General features: G+C 47.6%; 1 protein-coding gene across 2 annotated transcripts; it reads left to right on the top strand.

Moving 5' to 3' along the window:
- Positions 1–91: 91 nt before the first annotated feature.
- P3h1 (prolyl 3-hydroxylase 1) lies at positions 92–16,207 on the top strand. 2 transcript variants are annotated; one of them, XM_005317890.5, is made up of 16 exons: positions 92–635; positions 3,283–3,435; positions 5,468–5,657; positions 6,015–6,146; positions 7,161–7,300; positions 9,430–9,519; positions 9,807–9,859; positions 10,028–10,149; positions 11,873–12,000; positions 12,171–12,266; positions 12,741–12,891; positions 14,362–14,479; positions 14,874–14,949; positions 15,231–15,371; positions 15,737–15,849; positions 16,031–16,207. In XM_005317890.5, exons 1-16 carry the CDS (start codon positions 174–176, stop codon positions 16,146–16,148), a joined length of 2,283 nt encoding a protein of 760 aa, XP_005317947.2. In that variant the 5' UTR covers positions 92–173; the 3' UTR covers positions 16,149–16,207. The 2 variants fall into 2 exon arrangements, with proteins under 2 accessions (XP_005317947.2, XP_005317948.2); XM_005317891.4 differs by having other exon boundaries at positions 93–635; positions 15,737–16,207.
- The last annotated feature ends 394 nt before the right edge of the window (positions 16,208–16,601 follow it).

The raw sequence follows: 16,601 nt of genomic DNA, 5'->3' as shown, positions 1-16,601 counted from the left end.
CCTAAAGTTGCTCTGAGGGGCGGGGACCACGTTGATAGCAAGAAGGTGTGTGACCATGCGCATGCGCCGCTCTCTTAAGAGGCGGGGCTTCTCCCAGGGGCGGGACCTTGCCGGGGGTGGGATCCTGTCCTCAGCAGCGGGTGGCTTGTGGTCCCGCTAAGTCTCTGGAGGTGATGGCGCCGCAGTTGTGGAGGCTGCTGACCATACTGCTGGCGATTGCCACCGCCTCCCAGGCCGAGGGCGAGTCCGAGACGGGATGGGACCTGGCGGCGCCTGATCTGCTCTTCGCCGAGGGGACCGCGGCCTACGCGCGCGGGGACTGGGCCGGGGTCGTCCTGAGCATGGAGCGGGCGCTGCGTTCACGGGCCGCCCTGCGCGCCCTCCGCCTGCGCTGTCGCACCCAATGTGCAGCCGACTTGCCGTGGGAATTGGACTCCGGCTTCTCCGCGAGTCTGGCCCAGGCCCCGGGCGCCGCCGCCCTGCACGACCTGCGCTTCTTTGGGGGCCTGCTTCGTCGCGCCGCCTGCCTGCGCCGCTGCCTTGGGCCGCCGGCCGCTCACTCACTCAGCGAGGAGCTGGAGTTAGAGTTCCGCAAGCGGAGCCCCTACAACTACCTGCAGGTCGCCTACTTCAAGGTGCGGACTTGCCTGGGGTACTTCGGAGAATGGTTGCAGGCGACCTGGGGAACTGGAGGACCAGGGAAGTATTCGCAGAGAGGGAGGGTGGCCTCCTGGCTGGGGAACTCTCCTCAGACCCAGGGAGAACAGAGAAACTGCTAGGGGACCCGCCTCGCCCAGTTATTATGGACAGATGTTAACCCCAAAGGTCCAGTCTGGGGTTAGGTCCCAGGCCAAGAAAGGATTGACCTTTTATTCCCGTAATGGCTCCAAGAGGGAACTGAAGCAGCAGGTTGGGTCTCCCATCCTGATTTCATTGTAAATGTCCAAGTGAAAAGCCGGGAGCTTTCTACAATATCTTCCTTCCGGTTCGTTCTCTAATGATGCTTTTCCTGCAGCGCTCCTTCAGGACGTGGGATTGCCACGTTGCCATCAGGGGCTGCCTGGCTCCACCCTGTGGGAGACCCTCTGGCTAATCTGCCAGTGTCCAAAGAAAATTAGTGTTTTTAGGAATGCCACAGTGCCAACTGTGTACAAATAGGCTTTGAGGGTTCCAGGCTTGTGTGATGATGATGATAGACCACATGAACTTCCACGCGCTGTTTTAAGCACAGCATTTATTAACTTATTTGCCCTCATCCACATCCCTGTTAAGTAGATGCTACTATTAGTCTCATTTATTGAAGAGAAGGGGAAAGAAGGAGGTCTGCTGCGTTATCTATTATATTCATAATTCAACAGACCTAAAAAGAGACTTAGAGACTCTTGGGGACCTCAGATTTCCACCTCTGCAAGAGCACTCTGCTTGTGTAGTACCCCTTCATTCCTCCTGGTTGCTTGGAAGAGTACTGGACTTTAAAATGATTGGACTATGACTTTGGTCATGTCACTTAACAGCACTACTTAAAATCCTTTGACAAACATTTATTGAATACCTACTGCATTCCAGTTCTTGGACAGTTGATTAAAATGCTTAACTCTTTGTATTGTCTTGCTTTGCTGCTAAGGATCACTGTAGTAAGGACTGTCAAAAGAGTATGTAGTAGGGCTGCTGTGAGCACAAAGGAGGAAAAATCTAGCTTTATCTCAGAGAATAATTAGAGAGACTTGAGAGGTGACATTGAGCCTGTCCTAAATATTGCCTGGGAAAGAAGGATGGCTGTTCCAGGTAAAGGGAAAATTAAAACCCAAGCATGATGTATTCAGAAAAAAAAAAAAAATATATATATATATATATATATATATATATATTGCTGTGATTGGGTGGTCAGGATATGTGTGAGGAGCAGCAGAAGAGGAGACTAAAAATGTTTAGTGAAACCAGATTCAGGGGCAAATTCTGCAGATCCCAGACAGCCATCATTGAAATTGGATTTTAGAGCACTAATTCTAGAAGCCACATGGAATAAGCTTTGGAAGGAGAAAGTGAGGGAAACAATTCAGGGAATTAAGATACCTGCGCCTTTGTCCACCAGTGTCCACCAGAGAGAATTGAATGAGGTGCCTCACAGGTAAGGAAGATCTGGAGGAAAGGAAGAGAATGAAGAACAGGGAAAGTAAGGGGCTGTGCTGAAAGATACAGGGAAGTAAATCCATCAAAGGACAAATGGGAGAAACCCTAACTTTGAAGATAAAGAAAGTGAGGTACAGAGCTGGGAATTACTTACCTTGGTTCACATAACCAGGCCTGACTCCTTTAATGTGCTTTTTTTTTTCTTCTTCTTCTTCTTTAACACATTAAGGATACCAGCACCATCTGTGTTGAGCACCATGTGTTTAAAGCTACATGTATATCATCTTATTGACCCCACAAAATCCCATGAGATGGGTAGTGAGTGCTACTCCAGATGACAGATTAGGGAACTGAATTTGGGAAGCAAATTTTAAATTATCTAAAGTCCAGCAAGTGATTCATTAAACCTAGATCTATTGCTGGTATGACTGACACTAAAGTCTACTAGATCCTCTAATTTATTTTGGAGTCTATATATAAACCTGTGTGAATTTGATATGCTGGATTCCGTTGCTGTGGACATTATTATGGTCCATAGCACATTTTTTAAAATAACTATAACTTTTTTTAATAATTTTTTTTTTAAATAACTGTTTTAACCTCATGATCTCTAGTCTTTGAGTCAGAAAATACCCAGGTCTGGATTTTATAAAAGACCTACCTTTGCCCTGAACATGTGTCCAAAAAACTCTTGATTTTCTGTTAAGCAAAATTCTTTTCCAGGAAAATTCCTAGACAGTGTAATTGTTAACTGCTCTTTAGAAGCCTTAGATTTTCTTCAGCTCAGTCCATACATTTGACTATTGAGACTGTGGTTCTTGGTATTCAGTTATCATAGCTCCCCCTACAATATGTCCTTCATTTTAAAGTAGAAGATTTATAGTACTGAAACATTACCTCCCAGAATTTAGGGAGCCACTAAGCCGATTTAGGAAATAGCTGCAAATCTGCCTGGAGCACTATGCTCCTAATGCTTGGTATGAGATCCCTGTAAATAAGTTTGTGTTCTGGGGTTGCCAGGGTCTGGGCATGATGAATGAAGGCTTGGAAAGGCTCAGGGAGGCTGGGATTTCCTGTTTACTATAGACTATACTGCTGGACACAAACCCAGGGCTTGGATGTCAGAATTATATTCTTGTATTTGATCCTTAGATAAACAAGCTGGAGAAAGCTGTATCGGCAGCACACACCTTCTTTGTGGGCAATCCTGAGCATGTGGAGATGCGGCAGAACCTGGACTACTACCAAACCATGTCTGGAGTGAAGGAGGCTGACTTCAAGGATCTTGAGGCCAAACCCCATATGGTGAACAAGACTTTATCCCCTTTTCTGTCTCTATTTTAAAAGTGATGTTTGCTAGAGTTGCTTTCTGATTACAGAAGTAACAAATGTTTGCTACACAACATTAGGAAGAGAAGATAAATATAAAACAGAAACTACTAATTGGTAATACCGTCACCTTAAGAAAACCCATTCTTTCACATCTAATTTTTTACCTAAATTGATGTTATATTTTGTATATTTTTTCATCATCCTTTTTTTTTAATGGTGTTAGGGTTTGAATCCAGGACCTCATGTATCCTACGCAAATGTTCTACTACTGAGCTGCATCCCCATTCTTTTTTATTTTTATTTTGAGACAGGGTCTCCCTAAGTTGTCCAGACTAGCCATGAATTTGCAAACCTCCTGCCTCAGCCTCCCAAGTAGATGAGATCATAGGTGTGTGCCACTGCACCTAATTTTATCAACCTTTTTGAATTAACATTCTATCATGAACCATTTTTCATGTCTTCTAATTTTCTTTGAAACACTTTTTTTTTTTTTTTTTGGTACTGGGGATTGAATCCATACCTCTCTACCACTGAGCCATATTCCCAGCCCTTTCTTTAAAACAATTGTTTTTTTTGTTGTTTTTTTTTAATTTTGAGATAGGATCACTAGCCTCCAGCTTGTGATCCTGCCTCAGCCTCCCAAATCTCTGGAATTACAGGTGTGTGCCACTGCTTTTTTTTTTTTTTTTTTTTTTTTTTTAAGATAGGGTCTTACTGTGTTGCCTAGTCCCAAACTGCTGGTCTCAGCAATCCTCCTGCCTCTGCCTCCCAAGTAACTAGTGCTACAAGCATGTGCCACCATGCCTGGCTAAAAGCACAGTGTCTAATGGCTGCATGATAGTCCATCTTAGGCAGAGACTATATGGGTTAGTCATTTCCTTTTCTGTAACAAAATACCTGAGAAAAACAACCTAAAAGGAAGAAAGATTATTTGAGCTCACAATTCCAAAGGTTTCAGTCAATGGTTATTTGTCTCCATTGTTACTTGGCCTATGATGAGGCACAATATCCTGGCAGGGAGCTGGTGGTAGAGCAAAGCTGCTCACTTCATAGTGGCAAGGAAGTGGAGGGAAAGAGCAAGGAAAGCACCAAGGACAAAGCATACCCTTCAGGGACATGCCTCCAGTGACCTATTTCCTCCAAGTGGGTCCCACCTCCTAAAGATTCCACCACCTCCCAGTAGCCCATTTAAACTGTGGATCAATGGATCAATCCTTTGATGAGATTAGAGCCCTGGTGATCCAGTCACTGCTACATTAGGGACCAAGCCTTACACACATGAGCTTTTGGGTACATTTGGGATCCTAAGTCTAATACCATATTAATTTACAACTCACATTTTTTTGTCATGTATGTTTTTGACTTTTCACTGTAGTACCTAGTACAGTATTCCTCAATGTTCCTTTTTTTTTTCATACCAGAGATTGAACTCGGGGGCACTTAACCACTGAGCCAGAGTCTCACTGTGCAGGGCTTCCTCAGTGTTCTTGATCTTTTGTTCAGCAGGCAAAATCTTTCCACAAGAGAGATTATATGTTCTGCTGCACATGGTAATGCATACTTATAATCCCATCCCAAGTTCAAGACCCAGCCAAGGCAACTTAGTGAGTCCTTGCTTGAAAATTTAAAAATAAATAAATAAGGGCTTGGGGTGTAGCTTAGTAGCAAAAATTTCCTGGATTCAATCCCCAGTATACACATAAAAGATATATTCAGGTGCAAATTACGTTAATCTGAAAACTTTTAGACCTAAAAAAAAAGGGGGGGGCACAAGAAAATTACAGTGAATTCCCATTCATCTTTTGCCTGCATTAAGAGTTAAATATGTTTGTAAATATCAAAAAGAACACATAAAACCTATTTACAAAAGGCCCTCATTGTATAGCAGCCACCCAGGTCACCCCTTCCCATCCATAACTGAGGAGCAAGAATTAGGACCCCAGTGATGTGGCAGGACAGAGAAGTTCCTCTGCAGCTGCCTTTGAGTGTTCCTTCTTCCCAGTAGCATGAGTTTCGGCTGGGAGTGCGACTCTACTCAGAGGAACAGCCACAGGAAGCCGTGCCCCACCTAGAGGCAGCACTGCAAGAGTACTTTGTGGCAGACCAGGAGTGTCGAGCCCTTTGTGAAGGGCCCTATGACTATGATGGCTACAACTACCTGGACTACAATGCTGACCTCTTCCAGGCCATCACAGGTATGTGCAGTTCAGAGTGCTCTAAGGTCAACATCCTGATAATATAGGTACAGCATTCACATCCTCATTCCTCAATTTTTTTTTTTTTAAGAGAGAGTGAGAGAGGAGAGAGAGAATTTTTAGTATTTATTTTTTAGTTGGCGGACACAACATTTTTGTTGGTATATGGTGCTGAGGATCGAACCCGGGCCGCACGCATGCCAGGCGAGCGAGCTACCGCTTAAGCCACATCCCCAGCCCCATTCCTCAATTTTTTAAGTCTAGGAATCTGACTAAAAATTGCTTCCACTTGAATTTGTTCATCTTAACCAGGATTTGTGAACCTCATAGTTATTCCTACTTTTTGATTCCTTTCAGATCATTATGTACAGGTCCTCAGCTGTAAGCAGAACTGTGTCACCGAGCTGGCTTCCCACCCAAGTCGAGAAAAGCCCTTTGAAGACTTCCTCCCATCACATTATAATTATCTGCAGTTTGCCTACTATAACAGTAAGGCCAAATTTCTTTTCTCTCTCTCTGCCACCTGAACTAAAAAGCTGTGTTGTATAGGCAGGGCTTATAGCCACTGTATCTCTTCAACACCTGGGCATCTTTCTGTGAGTATGGGAAGTCCTATGCCTGGTGATCCTGGGTACTTTGTTACAAGCTAGTAGCCCAGGAAGCCATTTCTAGCCACCCAAAAAATGGAGAGGAGGACTGTAGGACCTCTTTCTCTTGTTCCATTTGTCACATTTTAATGCAATTTTGCATTTGAATTAAAAGTAATAGCAAAAGTTACAGTGGGTTTAAACCACTCACAGGGCATTTCCAGCCCTGCTCCCTTGAATAGCGCCCATACTCACAGGGATCCTGCCAGTATCCAGAAAACCAACAAATCAATGGGTTCTTGCTGAGTTTCTAATGTGAGCCAGGCATTATATATATCCAAAGGCTCACAATGCCCATAGCTGAGTTGAAGAGACTAACATGAATAAGGGCTGTCTATCAAAGAGGTGATTCTTTCCCTCTCTTCTGGGTATTCCATAGGGAAAAGAAGGTAGGAAGATGGGAATATTTCTGAAATTGGTCTAATGATTGTGTGTATATTGAGGCAGGATATTGGCCAGTATTTTAATTATTTGTGAATTTTTAAATATGTGGGCATGCAGAAAGCTGTTTCTTTCCCATCTCAATGATAGGCAGCCTTGACATTGAATACCAAAAAATAAGTTATATAATTTGTGTGTTCTGTAACTTCCCCCCAAATCAGGCTGTTGAGTTATATAGTTGGCCTGTCATTATTGCCTTGAGCTTTGCTGAGACTGAAGCCAGGAGGCCTACATTCTGAGGGAAGAGCCAAGTTTCCTTCTTTCCCTCCATGTGAAGCCGTGCTTCCCTGTAGTTGTTCTCTCTGCCACTAGATGGTGACCATCTGGTTTTAAGAACACTGAGCACTAAGTAATTCCTGGTACCCAGGATTAGACCCCCTCCTCTCAGCCATTTTTCTTTTTTCTTACACTACAGTTGGGAATTATACACAGGCTATCGAATGTGCCAAGACCTATCTCCTCTTTTTCCCCAATGATGAGGTGATGAGCCAGAATCTGGCCTACTATACAGCTATGCTTGGAGAAGAGCAGGCTAGCTCCATCAGCCCACGCCAGGTGAGAGACTTGCTTCAGCCTGAACCCTGACCAGAGGGCAGAGAGTAAGGCATTGTAAGGGAGTGGGCCTTGTGATGCCTGGGCTCATGTGCATGCATGCGCTGGCTCAGCTTGTCACTCAGAAAAGGAACACAGGGAGCACTGGGAACATGCCAGGGCCTCCAGCACCATCTGGGCCCAATCTGCATTCTGATTCAGTGCAGAAAGCAGAACTGTAAGGCAACTGCTCTGCCCAATCTTAGTACACCCTTTGGGACACTTATACCTTCTGGCCCAGGCCTATCACTGTTTTCTTCATGCTAGGTTTTATGCACTTGCCTGCTTTCTCCATTTCGCTACCCATCGCACCTTCTTGCTGCCATTGTCAGTTTTTTCCCATATTTCAGCATTTTCCCCATCTCTTTATAACACAAAGTCTTTATAACACAAAGACTACCACTCTGAGGGAAGAGCCAACCTTCCTCCTTCCTGGCTCTGGAATCATGAGTCTTGCCAGCCCCTCCCATGTGAAGTCCTGCTTCCCTGTAGTTGTTTTCTCTGGCCACTAGATGGTGACTATCTGGCTTTAAGATGGCACTTCAGGCTCTTTGTCTTTTTTTCTTTATGGTTATATTAGTGAGTCCGAGAAGGGGAGGGAAAATAACCCATGTGGTCAGTCTACCATTTTTAACTAGAAATTTCCTCTTAAAGGTAGCTAGCATTTGTTGAGCTCCCATACAAACCAAGCACTATACAGCGTGGCTGAGCATGCGTCATCCTATTCAATCATCACAGCTGCCCCTCAGCTGTGGAGAGGAGGACATGTAGATGAAATAACTTGTGTGTGACCTGTGAATGACTTGTGGTGTCTGGAATGTGTTCCCTGCTTGTCCCTCTTGGGCACAGTTCTGACACAGCTGACACTTCATAAATCAGTGTTGAGTGAATAAGTGGCTGCAGTGGGGTTTGCTTCCTGGCCTCATTGAGTTGTTGGAGAGGGTTAAAGGAGATAACACAGATGGCTTTGTGTCTAGCACTTGGTGAAGGAGGCCAGTAATTTAAACTCCTTAGAAGAAAATTTCCATCTTCCTCTTTGATAATTATAGCAGCTGATAGGACTCACTGGCTCCTTCAGCACTTTCTTCCTTGAACTGCCTCATCTTTTATTTCGACTAATGATGTCTTCTTTTTTTTCTTCCTTCCTCCTTTTGCTGCTTGGACACTAGAAGGGCACCCAGGGAAAGATGTGACCCCAAAAGGGACTCAGTTTCCCTACCCTGGGTAAGCCCTACCTATGAGCACATGTGGGAAGCCAGAGTGTTGGGTCCAGCAGTTCTGCAGCTGCCTGTCTTCAAGAAGGGATAGGGTCCCGTCTTTCTGAAGGAGGCAGGTGGTGGAGTAGAAGGCACAGGGTCCTGAGGACTAGAGATCTTGGTTTTAATGTAGGTCCCTGCTCCCCATTTCCTGTAGAGTCACATTAAACAGATCCCCTCTGCACCTCAGTTTGTTGTTCTGAAAAATGAGGATAACAGTATCTACTCAGGGGTGGTCGTAAAGATTAAATGACTAACACAAACTGGGTATGGTCACTCACACCTATAATCCCGGTGACTCAGGAGGCTGAGGCAAAAGGATCACAAGTTTGAGACCATCCTTAGCCACTTAGTGAAATGCTGTCTCAAAATAAAAAATGAAAAGGACTGGGGATGTGGCTCAGTGATAGAGTGCCCTTGGGGTTCAGTTCCCCAGGCCCCCACAATGAAAGGAGAGTTGTCTAACAGCTAGGCCTCCTACCTGATTGTTGACTCGTGCAGAAGTAAGTCAAGGAAGAATTTGGAATGCTGAAGCATGTTTCCTCATCTCCTGAGAATCATCAGATTTTCTGTCCTGGAGACTGGGGCTGAGGAAGGGGAGGAAGGGAGCTGTTTCTATTCAAGGGAAGCCTGGCTGTGTTGTCCTCAGAGCATTGCTTGTGCCAAGCAGGAGGAACCCTTGAGCACAGGGACCTTTGTCCCAAATTGAAGAGCAAACATACCAGATGGTGGGGGCAGGAGGCCTTAGTCACAGGGAGGGCAGTGCAGAGTGCCAAGGAGGGCCACCCTAGGGCGAAAGGCACCTGAGCTCTAGGAGAGTCCTCCCACTGTTTCCAGAGTGCCCAGGAGTACCGACAGCGCAGCCTGCTGGAGAAAGAGCTGCTTTTCTTCGCTTATGATGTGTTTGGAATTCCTTTTGTGGATCCGGTGAGTCGGGGAGGGAGGAGGAAAGAGGAGCAGCACTGAGGGGTGGGGGAGTAATACAATGGACAACTCTGAGGAGAAGATTGCCAGGGGCTGAGCCAGGGGGATCTGAGGGCCACCGGGGAGGATGAGGGGCCTGGGCAGCTAGATGACTTGGGTTTGGAGAGCTCCGCCTCACTCCTAAAGGGGGCAGATTCCTCCTGGGCCCCTGATTCACACATGCAGATCTGGAGGATTAAGTAGGTGAGTGCATTATCCTATCTAGTTCACTTTTCCTGGCCTACTTTCAGGATTCATGGACTCCAGAAGAGGTTATTCCCAAGAGACTACAAGAGAAACAGAAGTGAGGCCCTTGAAGAAACTGCATGATTGGATCTGATGAAGCATTTGAGGCTTCCTGCGCCCAGGCAGATGGGAACTCCTGGCCAGGGGTGGGCAGGTCCAGTCTGGGAAGCTGGGGTGGGAGCCCAGGGCTGGCCCAGCACAGTCCTCAGAGCCACTGTGCTCACAGGTCAGAACGGGAAACCGCTGTCCGCATCTCCCAGGAGATCGGCAACCTTATGAAGGAGATTGAGACTCTTGTGGAAGAGAAGACCAAGGAGTCTTTGGATGTGAGCAGACTCACCCGGGAAGGTGAGAGGACGGAGCTAGGGGCACATCGACAATCATAGGGGCAGCCAGGCAGGTCACCCCACATTTGTCAGGCAGCACCCACTCCAGCATTGTTCAGGTCACTGGGCTAGCCTCCTTCCCTCAGGTATTAGGACTGATCTTTGCCCTGGCTTCTGTCCTTCCTAACTTTCTCTTGGCAAGAGCTGGCCTTTGGCTGAGAAGTTGAGATTCCTGTGTCATTGTTAGCCTAGTGTATTCACTTCAGGAAGTATGTAGTAAGATAAAACTCATCTGTCCCCTACTCCAAACTCCTTTCTCCTGCCTTCCTCCACTCATCCTATTACAGAGACTAAGAATCTTTGCATCCTTTGGCTCCTTTTCCACCCTTGCTCATCTCTTTTGCCCCCCACCCCATTGCCTCAGGCCTGCTAGGCTGCATCTCCTCTTGTTTGTACCTATTTCTTCTCATCTAGTCTGTCCTCACCACTTCCACGTGAGCCCCTGCTCCTGCCCCTTTACCTGCATGTCCCACTCTTCCCCTGGTAAACCTCTGCATCAGGCGGTTACTCCTTGTTCTCTGAGCCTGCCCTCTGCTCATGTATATTTATCCTCGTCCCTCCTCCTAACACCTCCTACTATATCCCCTCAGGTACAATACACAAAGGCTCCCTTAACCTCCCTCTTTCTTTTAAACTTCTTCAGTCATTACAGTCTGCTTGGGCTGGGTGTTGGCATGGCTGTGGGAAGGTTCCTCTCCAGGTGTTAGCCCCTCTCATCTGGCACAGTGCCTTGCACTCACTGAGGCCACAGCCCGTGGGGACATTGAATCAAGTCTGTGGAATTCCCCAGTACAGAGACACACCATAGAGTGATAAGGGAGAAATATTGGCCTCTGCCCTACTGTTGCTTAAATTGACAGTGGTGGGTATAATAAGGTTAGCATGTAAAAAGTATATTCAGCATTCCTTTATTTTCAGAGAACTTTCATGTTTTTCTCTTGTCTCTCTTAATTATCTGAGAGGTGAATTGGGCAGATTCTGAGATCCTTATTTTACTTACATGATAAGACCAGTTGATGGTAGCCAACATTTTTGAGTATGGGTTGAATACTATGATAAACTATCAATTTGCCTTATTCATTGTTAACTTCAAATGGCACCAAACTTATGAGGTAGATCATTTGAAAGATGAGAACATATAATTAATTAAAATTAACCTCAGAGTTGAGTGTGGTGGCAGCTCAGAGGCTGAGCAAGAGGATTACAAGTTTGAGGTCAGCCTCAGCAATTTAGTGAGGCTCTAAGCAACTTAGCAAGTCTCTGTCTCAAAATTAAAAAAAAAAAAAATTAAAAATAAAAAGGGCTGGGGAGATGGCTCATTGGTATCCTGAATTCAATCCCTGGTATAAAAAAAAAAAAATGACCTCAAAGAAGTTAAATAACTTGCTAAGGTCATCTAGCTAATAAGTGGAAGGTTCAGGAGTAGAAGCCAGTTCTTTCTGAAGCTGGAGCTTAGGTTTTAGGAATATTTTAACAACTTGTAAAGGCCCAAGAGCCAGTAGCTATTTGGTGGTGGAACCAGGAATAAGACTTGGACCTCTATTTCATCTCCAAGTTCTGTCCTCTGGACCACTCTACCTTGGAAGTGACTCACTGGGAGATTTCTCTTGTGAATAGGAAACAGCTGGAATTTCTGTTCCTCACAAGGAGGCTGTAGGGTTTCGTCCCTTGTCATTGCTCTGCAGGAGGTCCCTTGCTGTATGAAGGCATCAGTCTCACCATGAACTCCAAACTCTTGAATGGTTCCCAGCGAGTGGTGATGGATGGCATGATCTCTGATGATGAGTGTCGGGAGCTGCAGAGACTGACCAATGTAAGGGAAGCCCAGCTACTGCACCTTTTCCCCAGGGGTCCAACATCCTGCCCCTCCACATGCCTTTTAGGTGTTGAACCTTGGTCTGCCCCTTGCTGCCTGCAGTTGACCACCTCTTATCAGGCCTCAGCCACCTCGGCTAACTTCACCTTGTCTTTTGAGCCTTGTAGGCAGCAGCAACTTCAGGAGATGGCTACCGAGGTCAGACCTCCCCACACACCCCCAGTGAAAAGTTCTATGGAGTCACTGTCTTCAAAGCCCTCAAGGTAAAATCAATCCTGGGCAATCTAACATGAGGAGAAGGGAGGAATCTTCTTGTCTGAGGAGGTGGGACTAGGGGGAAGCTGAAACTTTGGAAAGGAGATGGGATAGTGGTAGAAAAGAAAAAGTGTCTTACTGCTTATATTCCAGTTGTCACAGATTACAGATAAGTTATATTAAATGTGGTATGTTGAATTCTGGTGTTAGCAACATTGTGATAGAAATGAGGTGAGTAAGATAAGACTGTACCCAGAGCTATGGGGATGCTTTCTGTAGAACTGCTGGTTCCAGAGGGTTGTATCCTGTGCAGGATACACCTGGTTTGAAAGAGGGAAAAGAGTACTATGGTGGGGGTTTCAGATGTGAGGAGCAGGTAGGGGATGCTCACTGGGCTCTTACAGCATCAGGCCTGGTGCTTCAGTGTCCCTGCGGCCCATAAAGGGGCATTCAAGGTATCTGATCACCAATCTCCTTGGCAGCTGGGGCAGGAAGGGAAAGTTCCTCTACAGAGTGCCCACCTGTACTACAATGTGACAGAGAAGGTACGGCGTGTGATGGAGTCCTACTTTCGCCTGGACACCCCTCTCTACTTCTCCTACTCCCACCTGGTGTGCCGCACTGCAATTGAAGGTGGGTCTCATCACCCTGCAGCCTCCCTGAGCATGTTGTGCCCCAGCACTGTGCTGTACCTTGGGGACATGGAGGGAACCAGTGCAGACAAACTGGAGAGAGCCCAACATGTTGAGTATGACAGTAGCCTGGAGGATGTTATAGTCACCCTACCCAGGGTTCAAAAGGCTTCCCAGAGGCATGGTGGCAGCTTACAGGATGAATACATTTGTGGAATTCACAGTGGGGCAAGAAGATGTATTACCCAGAGACTAGCAGATCAAAGGAACAGGCATTTAGGGGCCTAGTAGTTGAGACAACTAAGAAAGTTGCCAGATTATGGAGATATTCTAGAATTTATGTTTTATCCTTTCAGTCAGTAATGAGCTGTGCTGCAAATCCAAGTCATAGTGGATGCAAGGTTATTCCTCATTACCTCACCCTTTTGCTCTCCTTTTGCTTTCCTCAGCAGGGGTGATGTACTGCCAGGCTGCAGGGGTCACATGTGGCTCACAGCCAGCTCTGTCATGCTGTAGTCTTCAGAGGGCCCCTGGCATTGACATGCCCTTGGTAGGTGACATAGATTAGAGGTCTTCTCTCTCCCTAAAGATTTTTGGAATTCTGTGAAAATCTGAGAACATGTCAAGCACAGGACTGTGTGTGTCATGGAGCCTCAAGGTGGAGGAGAGCTGACCAAGGCAGTGGGAGGCCAGGGAGGAGTCATCAAGCAATGAAGGACTCACAACACCTTTATTTTTAGAAGCTATGATTTGCTGCCATGTGTTGAGAGTTTTGGAGAAAGGAAATCACACTCAAGACAAGAGTGTGATACCATAGGAAAGGTATTGAGGAGAGTAGGCAGGGCCTGGTGACTGACTGGACAAGTGGGGACAGCCCAAGAGGCATCTGTTGTGACTTGACAGTGCTGCCAGTCATGGGATCTGTTGAAGGTTTGCACTGGGGAAAGATATGTTCATTGTCCTGCGTAGTGTAAAACGTCTGGGCTTTTATAGTAAGCCCCATCTGTTCCTTTTCATGCCTTCTCCCTGTGTGGTTTCTGTGCCTGCCCAACTCCAGAGCCCCCTCTAAAGTTACTTTCTCTTCGCTGCTCCCCCCTTTCCTTCCCTCACCTCCTGCAGTCCTTTCTGAGAGTTGCCTCACTCTGCCCTGCACCCTGCTGACCTCCAGAGTCCTTGTCTTCACTTCCCCCAGTTCCTAGTTCATAAAGTCTAGCTACAGACAGTTAGGCCACTCCGCCCAGGACCTGCCTCATTGGAGCCCCACAGACCTGCCTGCTGTACCCACCTTGCCCCTGCATACTTGTCCTGACCTCTAAGCTGTGGCTTAGCCAAAGACACCCCCTTCAGCTTCCCTCAGTTCGTTGACCATATCCAAGGACTGAAACACATTTGGGAAGTGCTGCCCCATGCAATAGGAGAGTTGTGATATCTCCTGCAGTGCCCAGCACTAACACGGTTCCCTTGGCTCCAGAAGCACAAGCTGAGAGGAAGGACAGCAGCCATCCAGTCCACGTGGACAACTGCATCCTGAACGCTGAGACTCTTGTGTGCATTAAGGAGCCCCCTGCCTACACCTTCCGGGATTACAGGTGAATGTGGTGGCAGGTGCCTCATGAGGAGGCTGTGCTTGCCCCTTGGTGCCCTGTACTCTGCCTGCACACTCTCAGCACATGTGTGTACACAGGCCAGGGCCAGCAGTCCCTCCAGTCCAGCCCTCTTCCCAACCCCTGATAGGAAGGCAGCAGCGGGGGATCTTCTGGTGGGGTGAGGAGTGTAACCACCCATGTGGGCTTGATGACAAGAGCAGGAGCCTGGGGAGGTGGAGGGTGGAAGGCTGTGGGCTGCCATGGCTTCAGAGAAGCTGCTTACAGGCTCCTTCCCCTGGAAGGCCACCCTCCAGCTGCTGGAGCAGAGCATGTGGAGGTGACGGCCCTGGGGAGTGGGAGGAGAAGGGCCACATTGGGATGTTTCTGCCTTTCCCAGTGCCATCCTTTACCTAAATGGGGACTTTGATGGAGGAAACTTCTATTTTACAGAACTAGATGCCAAGACTGTGACGGTAAGTGTGCCCTTGTCCTCATCCCCAGGGGATAGAAATCCTGTTTCCTGGAGCTGATCTCCACAAAGTACAGTGTACAGAATGACCCACTGGGCTTCTTTGTGACCAGTTCCCTTTCCCCAAATGAGGTGGCTTTGAGATATGTCAGCTGCTCCTCTAAATGACGGGTAACCCTGACCTCTGGGAAGCCATGCAGAAGCTGCCCTCGGTCCTGGTCCCTAGTGAGCACATGGCTCTTCTAAGTTGTTCTCCTGTGCATGCCCTCTTTTTGTCCCCTTTAGGCAGAGGTGCAGCCCCAGTGTGGAAGGGCTGTGGGATTTTCTTCAGGCACCGAAAACCCGCATGGAGTAAAGGCTGTCACCAGGGGGCAACGCTGTGCCATCGCCCTGTGGTTCACCTTAGACCCTCGACATAGTGAGCGTGTAAGAATCCATTATGCTGAGTAAACTCTTCCTATAAGGGCTCTGTTTCTCATCCTCCTGCCCCAAATCCTGCTGCCAGTAGTCACAAAGGGCACATTGGGTGTGGGGCTCCCACGGCAGCTTGTCACCATTGTCATGCTGCCTCATCCCCGGGCTTCTTCCTTACCTGTAAACAGGGTCCGGGCTATGTGCTGAGTTCTTGGTTCCCTTCTTGGGCCCCTCAGCTGTCTTGTCTGGGCACAGGCCCGCTGGGAAAGTGGGAACTCAGGCCATGTAGCAGCCTGCATTGTTCAGGACACCACAGCCAGAGGAGGATGAACCCCTGGTCCCAGGCCTCTCTGAATGGGTGGGCTTTGTCCTTGCAGGACAGGGTGCAGGCAGATGACCTGGTGAAGATGCTCTTCAGCCCAGAGGAGATGGACCTGCCCCAGGAGCAGCCCCTGAATGCACAGCAGGACCCCTCCCAACCTGGAGAAGAGTCTCCCCCAGGCAGTGAGTCGAAGCTCAGGGATGAGCTATGACAGCACTCTGCTCATATGTGCCTGGGTGATTGGACTCATAGGGAGGAACTCTGTCCTACACCCCGGACTGGCTGCCCCTCAGGGCCACAGAGCAGTGGAACTTAGGTTGCTGCTCAGCTGAGGGGACTCAGTTCACAGCCTTCTGTGTGGTGCTACTGCTCTTGGAGTGGATGTGGCAGGATGCCACTCCCTTCTGGGACTGACTGAAGGCTCAGGACACAGAGCTACCCCAAGGCCTGCATGGGCAGCTGCATGACAGCAATACAGTATTTAAGTGTCTTTGTGGACAACCAAAGAATAAATGATTTGTGTTTTTTTGTTTGGTGGTTTGTTCAGAGAGTGGAAATATGTCCATTCTGCCTCAGAGGCCTCACCTGGTGGAAACTGCTCTGGAAAAGATGCAGTGACCAGTAGGGGGCAGGAAAGCCTGGCTTGAGACCCACCCCAGCCACTTCCTATGAAGCCTCAGGCCACACTTAACCAGGGGCCTTGGGGTCCTTTCCAGATGTGGAGGGTCCTAATTCTCATCCTGCCCATCTTCTGGGACAGCTGTGTGGCCCAGATGCTCTATCGGGTGTGACGACACTTTGTAAACTGTAAAGCTCTGGATGAATGGTTGGGATTATTCCTAATCCTCTTCTGGCAGCGAATGGCGGTCAGCAGTGCTCTGGCAGACTGCCGCCATGGCAGCCACATGCATCCTGTTGTG

The sequence above is a fragment of the Ictidomys tridecemlineatus genome, chromosome 11 (assembly GCF_052094955.1).
Source record: "Ictidomys tridecemlineatus isolate mIctTri1 chromosome 11, mIctTri1.hap1, whole genome shotgun sequence".
NCBI lineage: Eukaryota > Metazoa > Chordata > Mammalia > Rodentia > Sciuridae > Ictidomys > Ictidomys tridecemlineatus.
Note: the sequence above shows the minus strand (reverse complement) of the source record. Positions and strands in the feature narration are given on the sequence as shown.

Excerpts from the sequence above, each read along its gene's own strand:
- P3h1 (XM_005317890.5), top strand. The coding sequence starts at position 174 with ATGGCGCCGCAGTTGTGGAGGCTGCTGACCATACTGCTGGCGATTGCC. Across the intron at positions 9,520-9,806 it reads GAATTCCTTTTGTGGATCCG|GATTCATGGACTCCAGAAGA; the intron begins GTGAGTCGGGGA and ends GCCTACTTTCAG. Across the intron at positions 9,860-10,027 it reads AGACTACAAGAGAAACAGAA|GTCAGAACGGGAAACCGCTG; the intron begins GTGAGGCCCTTG and ends CTGTGCTCACAG.